The 15,602-nt window shown below is 40.2% G+C and overlaps 1 protein-coding gene and 1 pseudogene across 1 annotated transcript; one reads left to right on the top strand and one right to left on the bottom strand.

Moving 5' to 3' along the window:
* The first annotated feature begins 781 nt into the window (after positions 1-781).
* On the top strand, positions 782-1,709 carry LOC136174027 (olfactory receptor 4C6-like; annotated as a pseudogene).
* Positions 1,710-9,445: 7,736 nt separating this feature from the next.
* Positions 9,446-10,375, bottom strand: LOC136175318 (olfactory receptor 4C13-like). Its single transcript, XM_065945652.1, has one exon. It carries the CDS (start codon positions 10,373-10,375, stop codon positions 9,446-9,448), a length of 930 nt encoding a protein of 309 aa, XP_065801724.1.
* Positions 10,376-15,602: the final 5,227 nt, after the last annotated feature.

Raw genomic sequence — 15,602 nt, 5'->3', positions numbered from 1 at the left:
CTTTGCTAGATCGTCATGCTTTGTGATCTTTATTAATGAGCAATATATTATTCAGAAATTATAGTTTTAAATGTATTCCATTAACTTAATATTTATAAGTAAGGCACTGAATTACTGAAGAATCATCATAACATTTGAGAAGAGCACAGAAAGAAGAAGCTACTTCATATTTATTTGAAGATAAAGCAGGGTTGTATGGTATATTGTAATATACTTAGTACCATAATTGGTAAATTATAAAATCACAATGCAATGACCAGGGGAGAAATATTGATGTTTGAGGGCACTGATTCTGGAGTCAGAAAATATGGTCCACATTCTGGCTTCACCGCTCACTTGCTGTACAACCTTGGCTATGTTGCCTCAAGTCTGTGAGAATCAGTTCTCTGATTTGTAAAATAGAGTCCGTTATGGCATTATTCTAGTGCCTGGAGAAGGTAGGTGCAGACAATCAATAATAAGAGTAAAAGGGAGAAATGTATTTCACATGGAAACACCGTTTTAAAAGAGAACAAGAAAAAAAAAAACCTAAGAAGAACATAGTATTAATGAAGTAGCTCTCTATTAACCTCTTTATTTAGCAGGTTATTAAGAGCCAAATGCTGGAGAATGAATAAATGGAAAAATAAACGACACAAAAAACACAACAGACAAACGAAAAACCCATAAGTTCCCTGAGCTCCCAGAAATACTTGAAGTCAAATAATCACTAGTTATAAATCAGGTGCTGCTTTTTCAGGTCTTCTAACTCTTAGCTGGAGCTCATATCAGCAGCTGACACATGGGAAATCAAAACAGTGTGACAGAATTCATTCTTCTGGGCATTACGCGGTACCCAGAGCTGCGGAAAATACCCTCTGTCGTGTTTCTAATCATGTCTGTGTCCACCGTTTTGGGAAACCTCCTCATTGTGGTAACCATGGTTAGGAGTCAGAGTATGAGATCACCCTTGTATTTTTCCTTACCTCTTTGTCCGTCATGGATGTCACCTACTCTTCTGTCATTGCCCCCAAGTTGACTGTGGACTCCCTCTCTGAGAGCACTACCATCTCCCTGGAAGGCTGCATGGCCCAGCTCTTCGCTGAGCACTTCTTCCGTGGAGTGGGCATCCTCCTCCTCACCGTGATGGCCTGTGACCGCTCCGTAGCCATCTGTAAGCCTCTTCACCATGTGACCATCATGAGGCCTCGGATGTGCCGCCTGTTGCTGGGAGGGGCCTGGGTGGGGGATTTTTCCATGCCGCAGTGCAGCTTCTCTTCATGTGTCAAATACCCTTCTGTGGTCCCAATACAACAGACCACTTTATATGTGAGTTGTTCCCACTGTTGAAATTGGCCTACATAGACACCTCCACCCCGGGCCTCTTAGTCATCCTCAACAGCCGGGTGATGTGTGTGGCCATCTTCCTCATCCTCATCACTTCCTATGTGGTCACCCTCTGCTCCCTGAAGTCCTGCAGCTCTGAAGGGCAGCATAAAGCCCTCTCCACCTGTGGCTCCCACCTCACTGTGGTCATCGCGTTCTTTGTGCCTTGTATGTTTCTGTATGTCAGACCTGTGGCCACCTACCCCATAGACAAGGTGATGGCCGAGTCTGATTCCATCATCACACCCATGTTAAATCCCTTCATCTGCACCCCGAGGAATAAGGAGGATAAAAGTGCCATGAGAAAACTGTGGATGAAACTGGGGAGTTTGGTTGGCAAGTGAACTGTCATGCTCAGAATATCATGTGTTGCCATTAAAGAGAAATCTGTTCTTTCAGAAATGTGGGGGAAATTATTAGTTGGAGGCTAATTACTTTACAGTATTGTAGTGGTTTTGCCATACATTGATATGAATCAGCCATGGATCCACATGTGTTCCCCATCCCGATCCCACCTCCCACCACCCTCCCCACCCCATCCCTCTGGGTTTTCCCAGTGCACCAGCCCTGAGCACTTGTCTTATGCTTCCAACAAGACTTCGACTGAACAAAATATTTTGCAATCAATCAATGATGTGTGTATCAGTAACTCATTGCTTTTTATGGCTGAGAAGGATTTAATTTTATATTTTTATTTCAACTTATCTTTCTCTTTGAGGCTTCCCAGGTGGTTCAGACAGTAAAGCGTCTGCCTGCAACGGGGGAGACGCAGGTTCGATCTCTGGGTTGGGACGATTCCCTGACGAAAGAAATGGCAACCCACTCCAGCACTCTTGCCTGGAAAATTCCATGGACGGAGGAGCCTGGAAGACTACAGTCCACGGGGTCACAAAGAGTCGGACATGACTGAGTGACTTTCTTTCTTTCCTTCCTTCTCTTTTATTAATATATATTTGGATTATTGCAGTCACTTGTCTATTATCTACCAAGCAGTTGTGAACATAATAGTACAAGGCTTTGGAAAGCATACTATTTCTCCAGGATATTTGGCTAAAAATAAAACTGTTGAAATATATGCTAAGTGTATGTTTACTTTATGCTAACCATCTAGAACATTATCCAAAGTGGATGTGCCATTTTAAACTCCCATCAAAAATTAAAACTAAATTCATAGTAGACATTTTCTGACCACACATTGCTACTCACCTGGTTCAAACTATCATAGTCTCTTTTCTAGATTATTGCGGCATCCACCACAACATCCCTGTGTCTATTCTTAATGCTCAAAAGGCATTCAGAGTTATCTTGTCAAGTGATGTCATACCATGCCACTAAACAAGAGGCAGTGTGTTCATTAATGATATCTGTATAGCTTCCTAGGGTAAACAGAAGAGGACTTGTGGGCATTAATATGTAGCTTAATAAAATATGCACATATAGAATAAATTAAATAAAAATTCAAATAAAATATTTTAAATATGGTAGAGAGAAGTTGAGCTTGCTGCTGGCTACTTAGTCACTAAACTGTGCCCGACTCTTTGTGACCCCGTGGACTGTGGCCCACCAGGCTCCTCTGTCCGTGGGATTTCCCAGGAGAGAACACTGGAGTGGGTTGCCTTCTGCAGGGGACCTTCCCCACCAAGGGGTTGAACCTGTGTCTCCTGCTTGGCAGACGGATTTTTTAATCACTGAACCACCTGGGTAAATAAACTTTTAAACAGGCTACTTTAGAAAAGCTTTAAGTTTACAGAAAACTGTGCAATAAATACTGACAGTTCACAAATACCCATTCCATATCCCTCTCAATTTCCCAGTTTTCTGACATCTTGCATTTGTGTGGTATATTTGCTAAAACTGATGACCAAAATTGATACATCCTTAATAAAGAACATAATTTTCAATTTTCTTATGTAGTTTTATGAGTTTTGACACAGTGCATTGTACCATTTATCCACCATCACAAAATTAACCATAATAATTTCCCTTCCCTAAAACTGGTCTGGGCTCTACTATATACGCTATTATTCTCCTTTGGAATTCCTAGAAATCACTATATAATTCTGCTTGCAAAGTGTTTTCCTTTTCAAGAAAGGAAATTCATAATTCACATATGTGGTAGAAATAATTCTCTCTCAAGCCTAAATAATTTTTCGTTGTCCATTGTATTGCTAAAATCTACTAATGTTTTGAAATTCACTAATATATGCTTTTAAACTGCAGTGGTAGAGAAGACTCTTGAAAGTCCCTTGGACTTCAAGGAGATCCAACCAGTCCATCCTCAAGTAAATCAGTCCTGAATATTCATTGGAAGGACTAATGCTGAAGGTGAAACTCCAATACTCTGGCCACATGATGGGAAGAGCTGACTCATTTGGAAACCTCCTGATGCTGGGAACGATTAAGGGCAGGAGGAGAAGGGGACAACAGAGGATGAGATGGTTAGGGCATCACTGACTCAGTGCTCAGTTCAACAGAATCTTGTGTATCTCTTGGTGGAAGCATTTCTCTCTTTGTAACTAAAGCCTCTAAGCAAACAGAACATAAGTTAATAGGAACAGGAAGCACAAATTTTGCTAATAGTTAACTGCAGTGAGTAGTAGAAACTGTTACTTCCATTTTCAACCTTTGTGATTTGGGAAGCAAGGAGTTTCATGTTTTTTGCCCATTCAAGCAAGTGTGTATATATTCCTCTTCGTCAAATTTTCTTGTCACCAATCTTGCAACTATACCCCTCGCCCCCACAAGCCTCTGACCACTCAGACAAATCATAGACCAAAACTATAAATGCGTATATGTTGTACATTTGTACATTTCTCCTTCCAAGTAAAGTAATCAACTAGATGCACCCCTTGAATGCACCCACTGTGATGGCTTCCCTTCACTACTGAGCTTCAGGCATTTTCAGGATGAGGCTGCCTTTCTGCAGCTTCCAATCTTGGAGATCATTGCAGAACTATCCTTTTAGAAGTCTGAAGTCTTACATTCCTCAGTCAGTTGACCCCATGAATCCATAGGTGCAGGCAGGGGGAGAGAAGGGAATGTAGTGGGAGCGGGGACCATGAGCATTTTTGCCACTTCTCTCTGGAACTTTGCCTTCCGGTCCTACTTGGGCCAGATCATGTATGTATCACTTCATTAGATGATGGAGTACTGCTGTGCACACCCCACTTTATGACTTTGATGGGTTAGATGATAGATACCAAGTGCATGACAGAAACTTAGGTTGCATAGTGACTTGATGGCCCTTGATGAAGCATTCAGTTTCCTTTAAGCACCACTAGCAGGCTACAAGCTTTTTCATAGAAAGGGGAGTGGTTATCTTTCGAGGATGGCAAGAATTTTTCCCCAAATCCTAAGTGTCTCACTGAAATTCACATATGGAGGGCAAATATTTCCAACATTCTTATCTTCCACTGACACATCAAGCACCATAGATCTACTGGATCATTTGTTCTAAGTGGAAGAGAAGCTTATGCGATGGCCCAAATTTTTGCAGAATCTTTTCTATTTCAGGCACCCACCTCAAGCTATCAGTTTTTTGAATAATTTATAAATCAGCCAGATTAATACTCCAAAATGAAAGATATGTTGACTCCCAAATACAATGATGCCCCAGGACACTATGCTTCATCTTTGGTTATAGGAGAAGCCAGATGGAACAAATGATCCTTCAGAATCTGAAAAGGGGTAGCTTGATATGCCCTATGCTACTGGGCCCCTAGAAATTTCACTGAGTTTGAGTCTCCTAATTTTAGCTGAACTTGTATTGCCCTGTAACACAGGAAATATTTTACCAAACCTCTAAAGCAATTTCTATTGAGTTCTGCCCCAAGGTCACAGGTGCGAGACCTTTCACCAAGGCACAGAAGTGGAGCCCAGAACTGAGGTCACCTCGGAAGCTGGCTGAGCCCCATTGTAACTTTTGCTGAAAATACCCATGATCATCACCAGCAGGCTTCCTGACCTCAGATTATGCAAAAACCCACCCCAATAGTCACCCTGTATCACCCAAACCAATCACCTAATGCCAACTTTTCAGCAGGAATTTGCTTTGCCTGGAGGCTGTAAAAACTGGCTACTAACCCATGAAAACTCTTGACTTTCCCTGCTCTGACAGGAGATTGGCCCACTGCATTTGCAGTGCCTTCCTTATCTCTGCTTCATGCTCTTAACAAACTCACTCCCTTCTGAAATGATCTGTGTCTAGAAATTCTTTTCCAACCTGTGTTCCGATTACCTCAGCAGTTACTCCTTCTTGATCAGTAGGTCCAATCAACATGATGTCATCAGTACAATGAATCAGTGTGATACCTTGTAGAATATGACACCCAAGATCCCTATAAACGATATTATAGCACAGTTCTGGTGAGAGCTGATGCATTCCTGATGTAGGACCAAGGAGGGTTACTGCTGGCCTTTCGAGCTGAAATCTAAATGCTTCTGGTAGTTCTTATTGACAGGGACATGAAAGCAGAAGCTTAGCTACATACTAGGTACCAGCAGTTCTGATAATTTACTCTTGGGATGAAACTGCATCTGATACAGAAGCTGGTTAACCTTGGAATTATCCACTCACTCTCCAAGATCCATCTGTCTTCGACAGCAGGCAAAATGAGAGAATTGAAATTGTATGTTGTGGGAATCACCACCCTAGCATCTTCCAAAGTTTGGCATTGGCAATAATCTCTACAATCCCTCCAGAGATGTGATTCAGCGTTGATTTACTGTTTTCCTAGGTAGAACAGTAGCAGTGTCTTACACTTGGCTTTTCCTGACATAATGTCTCACTTCACAGGTCAGCCAAACCTTTCTGCCAGTTGCTAAGAATATCTATTCCAATTATACATTCTAGAGTTGAGGAAATAACCACGGCATGGGTTCCATGATCACTGGGCCCACTGTAAACAGACCTGAGCTAAAATTCCATTGATCGCCAGACCTCCATATGCTCTTACTCTGATTGAGGGACTACAGTGTTGCTTTGGATCTCTTGGAATAAGTTTCAGGTCAAAGCCAGTGTTCTGAAAGATCTGATTATTTGCTTTTCCACAGTGCATAGTTAACCTGATAAAAGGTTGGAGTTCCAGATCTGAGGGAAAAATACCTTACAAAATCTTAGCAAGGTACCAAAGTCCTTCTTCAAGGGTATTGAATCCCCCATTTTGTTCATAGCCTTCTGAATGCAAACTGGCTCGTGTCTGGGAATTGATTTTGATGACACGAATTTCTCTTTTAATGATTTAAGCTAGATATGTGTTTATGTAATCTTGAACTTTTCTACTGACAGTTCAACTGAGAACTGAGAAAGTGTCCTCTCTATTTCACTCTAGGAACACCACGATCAGCTGGACAACACTGTAAGTCCTCTTCTGCTGATTATTCTGATTGTCATTGTGGCTCTGTCTTTTGCTTTGCTTCAGAGGTTCTTTTACAGAATTCAAGATGTAGTCCATAGGTTGGTAGCAAACACCAGTTTATCAAGTATTTAAGCTGGTACCATTCAAGGATCAAAGTGAAAGGAAAGAAGTGAATTTGAAATAGAACATAGTAAATGAATCGCAACAGTCAGGGGTAAAGCACCTTCATCTGGCTCTTAGCAGCTGTTGAGTCCAGTAATCAGCATGCCTGAGTCCCAGAGAGACCGCCATCCATGCATCCATGCATGGAGGCGACCTCACCATGAGTCTGAGAGCCCACCATTTTATATTTTACAAAGTTCTTTGTTCACAAAGAGTTCGAAGTGTTTGTGCAGGAGAGAAGTGGAAAATGACCTGGTCCCCCCCCCAATTGGCCAGTCAAAGGAGGAAACAGACTATTCCCAAAACCCTTACTGTTCCTTATCTTTATATACTCCTCAAGTTTTCCCCCTTTCTTGGTTAATGTTTTTATGATGTTTCATGATGCTTCACTGTGTTTTAAGGACATAAGTTGTTTAAGTACAAGTAAAGTTTAAGTACACATGTTGTCTGGGGAGAAGCGATGAACACAGTACATCAGGTCACCGTCTGGTGCAGGCATCATCACAACGGCCACCGAATGGGCAGTAACACTGAGTTATTAACAATAGCACTACCCTCTACTGCCTGTTACAATAACTAATCCCGCCTTGCCTTTGGCATTGAGTGCCACTACTTGGCTCCTGTTCCCCAGGATCAAATCACTCGTAACACATTCAAATTTATAAACCAGAAACCAGAGGGCTGGCATATAGAAAGAGCCATCTCAGAGCTTCTCAAGGATGACAAACTCCCCCCTTCAAATTTATCTTTCACGGCTCTGATGACAGCTTTGTGCTCTGTACCTTCCCAGGGAGGTTGAGCGGATCTTCAATAACGAACTTGCTTATGTTACAGTCTATTCCTGTTGATTAACCAGGAATTAACTAATCCTCTGTATTAAACCAAAGCAGTTTGAGTATTTCTAAGCTGCTCACTGTGGGTTACCATTTGGTTCATAACTTAGACACCAAAAGAAAGCCTGTGAAAACCTGTCTTACCTCCTCCAGTTGCTACACCAAATGCAGGATCTCTGCTTAGTGCAGGCTTCCCTGGTGGCTGAGTCAGTAAAGAATCTGCCTGCATTTCAAGAGATGGTCTGCAGTGCAGAAGACCTGGGTTCCATCCCTGAGAGGGGAAGGTCCCCTGAAGAAGGAAATGGCAACCCACTCCAGTATTCTTGCCTGGGAAATCCCACTGACAGAGGGGCCTACTGGTCTACAGTTCATGGGGTCGCAAATAGTCGGACACAACTCAGAGACTCAACTATTACCACTGCTTAGTGAGTCCATAGCAGTGAATCAGGCTGATCAAAGTTAGTGACTTTCTACTTTTATCCATTCCCTCATACATTTCCTGGATTTATGATACAAATTATTAGAGCCTTTCTTACTTGCCCCAGCTGTAATATTGAATATAAATCCTGGTGTGCAATGCTACATGCTGCTGTATATTTTATGTGAGTTTTTCATCTTCCCTTATATTTACACTGATTTATTCAGTACCTGTTGGGAGAGACTGAAGGTGAGAGGAGAAGGGGATGACAGAGGATGGGATGGTTGGATGGCATCACCGACTCAAAGGACATGAGTTTGAGTAAACTCCGGGAGTTGGTGAAGGACAGGGAGGCCTGGCAGGCTGCCGTTCATGGGGTCACAAAAGTCAGACATGACTGAGAGTCTGAACTGAACTGATTCAGTGTTTATCATAAAGCAGGTGTTGTGCTGCTTGCAGAAACTATTGTTAGCAAGTAGGTAAGTATTACAGAGAGTATGACATTTAATTTATTTCATAAAGCAACATTTCTGTCTGACATTAAACTATGCTTTTACTTGAATCCTCACTCTTTCTGATGGATTATCATGGTAAGGTCATGACATAAACAAAGCAAAATGATTCTGAAAGCAACAAGAGAATTTGGAAATGTGGTGCAACATAGCGTACGTACCCCTTAGAGGGCAAATGGCCTGTTAGTTTGAGCCCCTAAACCAGTTATATACCATATACAGAGTTATATATATGTATATATGTGCGTATGTCAGCACAGTGCCTGTCTCAAAAATGGAAGCAATAAAGTAGTCATGTGTCCTTTCTGTTATCATTGCCTGGCAGCACAGCTCAGCAGCTGAGAACATGGTCTGAGAGGTCAGCTAAATACAGCTAAATAATCTTCAGTATTTCTGTTTTGGAACTTTCCTCTTTCTGCTTGCTTTCCCACTTATAAAATGAGGGTAGTAGCAATATCGACTGCATTGGATTGTTACAGAGATTGCTGCTAAATATGAGTGGTTTCTTTTTAATTTATTTTGTTTTATTAGAATGAGTTTATTGATCCATATACACTGATGAAACTAGAAAACCTAAGTGTCAACCTGGTAGAATGTCCCAAACATGCAAAACTAGTCTCCTGCTAAGTTTTTCCTGACCTTCTTGTACTCATTTCTTCTCTCCACTGCAGAATGTATGATGTATACTGGCTATTTATTTTCCTTTTATCTCATAGGTATTCTCTGCTGAAAGCATCAGCAATGTCCATTTGACCTTTGCATTAGTAGAATCAATGCTGGGCTTCCTGTACATTTTATCTATCCATCACCTGAAATCACTTTTCTATTGCACAAATTCCTAATGGCATTTTTCATCTGCGCATTTCTTAAGGTATAGATTAAAGGATTTAATATGGGAGTTATCATGGTGTAAAACACAGTAACCGCTTTATCAATCGGAAAAGTAGTTGCTGGTCTCAAATATACAAAAATGCAGGGCACAAGGAATATGATGACCACTGTGATGTGGGAGACACACGTGGAGAGGGCCTTGCGCTTCGCCTCCAAACTGTGTGTCCTTAGGGTGTATGCAATGACCACATAGGAGCCCAACAAGAGGAGGAAGTTTAACAGACAAAGGAAACCACTGTTGGCAGCAACAAAGAGCCCTAGAGTGTGGGTATCCGTGCAGGCAAGGTTCAGCAAAGGGGTCAGGTCACACATAAAGTGATCTATGACGTTAGGGCCGCAGAAGGGTAACCTGAAGATGAAGAGGATCTGAATGGTTGCATGAAGAAAGCTTCCCACCCACACCACTCCAATCAGCAGCCAACACAACTGCCAGTTCATGATGGTTGTGTAGTGCAACGGCTTGCAGATGGCCACGTAGCGGTCATAGGCCATCACGGTGAGCAGGATGACATCAGCGCCTCCAAACAAATGTTCCGCAAAGATCTGAGTCATGCATTCATTGAAAGGGCTAGTTTTTGTTTCATGGAGGGAATCTACAATCAACTTTGGGTTATTGACAGAGGAGTAACAAGCATCAATAAAAGAGAGATGAGCCAGGAAGAAGTACATTGGGGACCGGGATAATGGGCTGCCTGTGATGGTGACCAAGGTGAGCACGTTCCCCACCATAGAGACGATGTAGATGACCAGAAAGACGGCAAATGTGACTTTCTGCAGCTTTGGGTTCTGTGTGAGTCCCAGTAGGACAAACTCTGTCACATTGTTCCTATTCTCCATGTATATTATATTATGGTTAATTACATAACCTGAAAAAAATACATCGTATTAGCTCAATCTTGAATTCATTATTCTTTCCATGTAATAACTGCCAAATTCTATTGAGTTCTGAATTCTGAAGAGTATTTTTTTTTCTTTTGATAAAGGAACAAAATATTTCTGATCTCTTGAAGTTAACTCAAATCCTCTCCTAGGATGTGTTTATAGTTGGAGACATGAGGAGCCCTATGCACGCTCAGCAGTAGACCATCTGTGCACATTTGATCATTTGAGCTGACCCAGAGCCTAATGTGAGTCATCAGGTCTTACACATAGCAGTAGCAAAGCTGCCCAGGTGGTTCAGTGAGAAAGAATTTGCCAGACGGTGCAAGAAAAATAGGAGAGGCAGCTTCGATCCCTGGGTTAGGAAGATTCCCTGGAAAAGTGAATGACAACCCACTCCATTTCTTGCTTGGAAAATCCATGGACAGAGCAGTCCGATGGTCTACAGTCCATGGGGTCATAAAGAGTCGGACGTGACTGAGGAAGCGTGTAGTCGTAGTTAAGCCCAAGAGGTTGAAAAGGGATGTAAAGGTCATGAATGGCTGATGGATTTTCTCGATACTCTTAGGAAATGGGAAGCCATGTAAGGGAATTAAGAATGTGAGTATAAGGATGAACAGAGTTCTGAGAAACAGGGAATGTTGCATAAAATTCCAGTAAAGGTATTTGTGTGATATTTATGATAGGAGGATGCAAGGCTGAAAAGAATACAAGAATCAGACTATATATGAGTGACACAAACTGTAGCAGAGCTTTGGTATGGGAAAGTAATGAAAAGATACAGGAGTGACAGTAACAAAATTAACATCTTTCCTATAAATTTCCCTAATCCAAAATTTATAGATATACCTTTAACAATAGATTACTCTATGCATGGCATGGTTGAGTGCATGCTAAGTCGCCTCAGTCATGTCTGACTCTCTGCGACCCCATAGACTGTAACCCAACAGGCTCCCCTCTTCATGGGACTTTCCAGGCAGGAATACTGGAGTGGCTTGCCATTTCCTTCTCCAGGCAATCGCCCTGACCCAGCGATCAAACCCACGTCTCATGTCTCCTATTTGGCAGGTGGGTTCTTTACCATTAGCACTACTTCATACTGTGCAGTGATAGAAAAAAGTGGACATGCCAAGTAAACAGAGATCAATGCAAATTTAAGCTTAGAGCCTCAGCCTAAGATGTGTGGCTGTCAATACTGGTGGGTGGGCCCATCTGGACAGTGACCCCTGGGGACAGCTGGGAGGAAATGGATTCTCAACATTGTTAATGAGACTTTCAGGCTGGCAAAGCTTCCTGGGCCCTCCACATATCGGCGTACCTTTGCTCTAACAACCCCACTTCTAGGAGTTTATCCTGAGGAAGCAGATAAAGGGACAAACAGCTGTGTGCAAAGATGCTTGCTGTAGAGCTATTTATAAGATCAGCAAATGTCCCATCATGAGGACTGCCTTTGATGACTCACAGAATAGGAGGCAGCTATCAAAGTGATGGACACAGACAGACAGACCAGACAACAGGGAAAGGACGGGGCAGAAATACACACACACACTGTGCAGTAACACTTAACAAATCAGCCGTACCTTATGACCCACTGCCGTTTCACAAAACACACTTATGCATACACACCATCTACAAAAATGCACATCCAGCCATTAACTGCAGTTGATCATTTCTGGAGAGAATGATGAGGGAGCTGCAGAGGGGTCAGAAAAAAAAGTACAGTTCCTTTCCAACAAGTACACTTCTGGACTGTTAGTATATGAACTCACATATAATCAGACGCTTAATATATGATATTAGTAAACTGCTAAAAAAATGTGTTTTCAAATGGTGCACAAATAAATATGTACATTTGGAATGAACCATCCAGCTTTCAAACACAGAGCTGCCTGCAAGGAGTCATCCATGTAGAGAAGTGATCTGGGATAAATCTATGTGAATGGCATCATTCCATCCATATAGCAGAAATAATCATAGCACACAACAACAATAATTATGTCATTAACTTAATTTGACAGATGAAAAAATTAATCTCATCAAGATTAAAAAGTTTGTAAGACCTGATTCTCTAACCTACATTTATTTTGCCATCATATACCTTTTTTAATAATTAGGACTAATCATGACATTGGAAACAAAATTTAAATACACCTCACACACAAAAATACATCAACATGATTGTTAATTGATACAAACCATGACTTGTTTAGTCCAAACATGGATATGTAGAACTCTTCCTTGGAGCAACAGCGATGCTAATATGGGTCTCTTTGGCTTCTTTAAAATTGGAGATGACTGTTCCTCAGTTTAATGTAGGGTTAATTTTTTTTTATTTGTTATTGCCATAAAAGTCAATTCTTCCTAATCCTCTGTGAAAAATAGTCATAAAAATAAGTAAAGTTCCTCTGTGTGTCTTCAGCAGCGTGCTGGATACATTTATATTCACATAACAGGTTGTGAGGGGGATTAATCTTCTCACTTGATATTAGAAGAAATAAGAATATAAGGTTGCAAGAAATGCACCCCAGATCAAGAAGCTGCAGGTGGGGAAAGGCAAGATTCTAATCTGGCTTTCTAATTCCCAAACTAAGATGCTCAGTCACTGGGATTGTCATTTTCAACATTTTGCAGAAGAATGAGGTGAATTGTTTCTTTTACAATTAAAAATAAATTTTCAAATTTAATTCTTTAAAATTGCTATTGTTTTTGAAAAGTGCTAAAACATAATTACTATATACATAAACTCATATCAATAGACATGAGTCTAAGCAAGCTCCAGGAGATGGTGAAAGACAGGGAAGCCTGGCTTGCTGCAGTCCATGGGGTCACAAATAGTCGGACACAAGTGAGAAGCTGAACGACAACAATATACATAAAGCAACAATCTTTACTAAGCATCACCACTATTGAAGAACTTACCTTCTGGTCTTAGATGATATTAATGATATTTGAGGGTATTCAGAACTGATTCCAACTTCAAACTGACCTCCACTTAGGATAAGGAACTTTCAATAAGAAAGATGTGACACATTCAGAAAGAAGCTATTCAGAGAACTCAATATCACATCAATAGGAGATAAATCGTTCTGTATGTTTACATATTTCCTTCTAGCCTAAAGAGTCAGTGAAATTTCACAGAAAACCTGGAACTTGAACTTAGAATAAATTGATATAGAAAACCATGGAGAAATGATCATCCATGGATGGTCTATTCCAAAAGTCAGCAGGCAGAAAATGTGGTGGAAACACCTTCAAATGGATCTTCCAACTCTTGACAAGTCTTTCTCTGGAAATGTAAATAACAAGTAAAGTCATTTTCAATTGCACGTGTGGATATTTAACAAGGTTCCAATACAGGTTCAAGGACTTTGTCTTATAGCTGCTCATTTCTCTCCCAGGAACTAATTATCTGCTTTGATGGAAAGGCTTTTTCTTAGAAGCAGGTATTCTGAAGAGACATGCTTGAGAGACACTCATTCTTGAGTGGGGAGTTGTATTCCCTGCACTTGCAGCTAAAATAGGTGAATCCCCCTTATAGGAGCCTGGTTTTCTAAGCAGGACAAATGCCATGTGAATGACAAGGAGAGCAGTAATCCAGCCTTGGGACCTGTGATGTGGTTAATTTGCGCACTCATGTCAGAGAGAGAACTTCTTTCTTATTATCAGTATCAACGTTCCTGGAAACCCAGTACTGATTTCTTTTCTTTTCTTTTTTTTTTTTTTTTTTTTTTTAATTTTTCAGTGGGTTTGTCATACATTGATATGAATCAGCCATAGAGTTACACGAATTCCCCATCCTGGTTTCCCATCCCACCTCCCTCTCCACCCGATTCCTCTGTGTCTTCCCAGCCAACCAGGCCCGAGCACTTGACTCATGCCTCCCACCTGGGCTGGTGGTCTGTTTCACCACAGATAATATACATGCTGTTCTTTCGAAACATCCCACCCTCACCTTCTCCCACAGAGTTCAAAAGTCTGTTCTGTACTTCTGCGTCTCTTCTTCTGTACTAATTTCTTGAGAGCTGGAGCAGCAAGGCCTTAAAAACAATGGCAGCCATTTAAAAGTATTTGAATACAAAACTTGTTTTTCACAATCATCAGAAATCTATGACTACAGAGAGAAACTCTGAGAAGTTTTTCAATAAGTTATGTCTGGGACAGTTGTGACAGGCATCATGGAATACTAAGTGACATTACACATCTGGATAGATACATAAAACACAGGAAATTAGTTCTGATTTGAAAGTTAAATATTTGACATCTCTGTCATTTGGTATCCTTTTGGTCCTTGTAGGAAGTATGTAGTGATAAACTATTGAGGTATTACTTTGATTTCTTGATAACTACTGAAGCTGATAATTTTTAATGTTATATTATAGGCAATTTCTATACCTTTTTCAGAAGTCATTTTTTTTTAAGACCTCTGTGCAAACTAAAATAGGAGTTCTGGGTTTCTCATCACTAAATCGTAGGTGATTTATATATATATATTCTAGATATAGTTCCTCTTTCATATATATGTATCATATATAAAATGAATTTACATATAAAATTTTACACATAAATTTATATATAATGTAAAATTTTGTACATGTGAATGTAGATACAACTTTTTCCCACTCTGTAAATTGCCTTTTTATTTTTTTTTTCATTTATTTTTATTAGTTGGAGGCTAATTACTTCACAACATTATAGTAGGTTTTGCCATACATTGACATGAATCAGTCATGGAGTTACATGTATTGCCTTTTTATTTTTAAAAATGTATGATCTCTAATGATCAGGAGATTTCAAATATTAACAATGTTCAACGTTTTAGTTTCTTTATAGTTCTTGATTGTAGTTGTTTTACAGAACTTTTAAAGGTTTAGCTTTGATTTCTTGATCTATGACTCATTTTGAGCTAATTTTCATCTATAGCATGAGATAGTGGTTGAGGTTCCTTTTTTTCATATAAGGATATCCAATTGATGTGGTATAATTTGTTGAAAAATATATTATTTCTGCTTTAATTACTTTGATATCTTTGTAAAACTTTTCATCTATTTAAGTCTATTTATGGACTTTCTATTTTGTTTCAATGATGTTTATGTTTATTCTTATATCAATACTAGACAATCATGCTTTTGTTCATTTAGTTGTTTTTATATTTTTATTTATGTTAAAATACAGTTGATTAGCAATA

This window comes from Muntiacus reevesi, chromosome 9, assembly GCF_963930625.1.
Source record: "Muntiacus reevesi chromosome 9, mMunRee1.1, whole genome shotgun sequence".
Lineage (NCBI taxonomy): Eukaryota > Metazoa > Chordata > Mammalia > Artiodactyla > Cervidae > Muntiacus > Muntiacus reevesi.
Note: the sequence above shows the minus strand (reverse complement) of the source record. Positions and strands in the feature narration are given on the sequence as shown.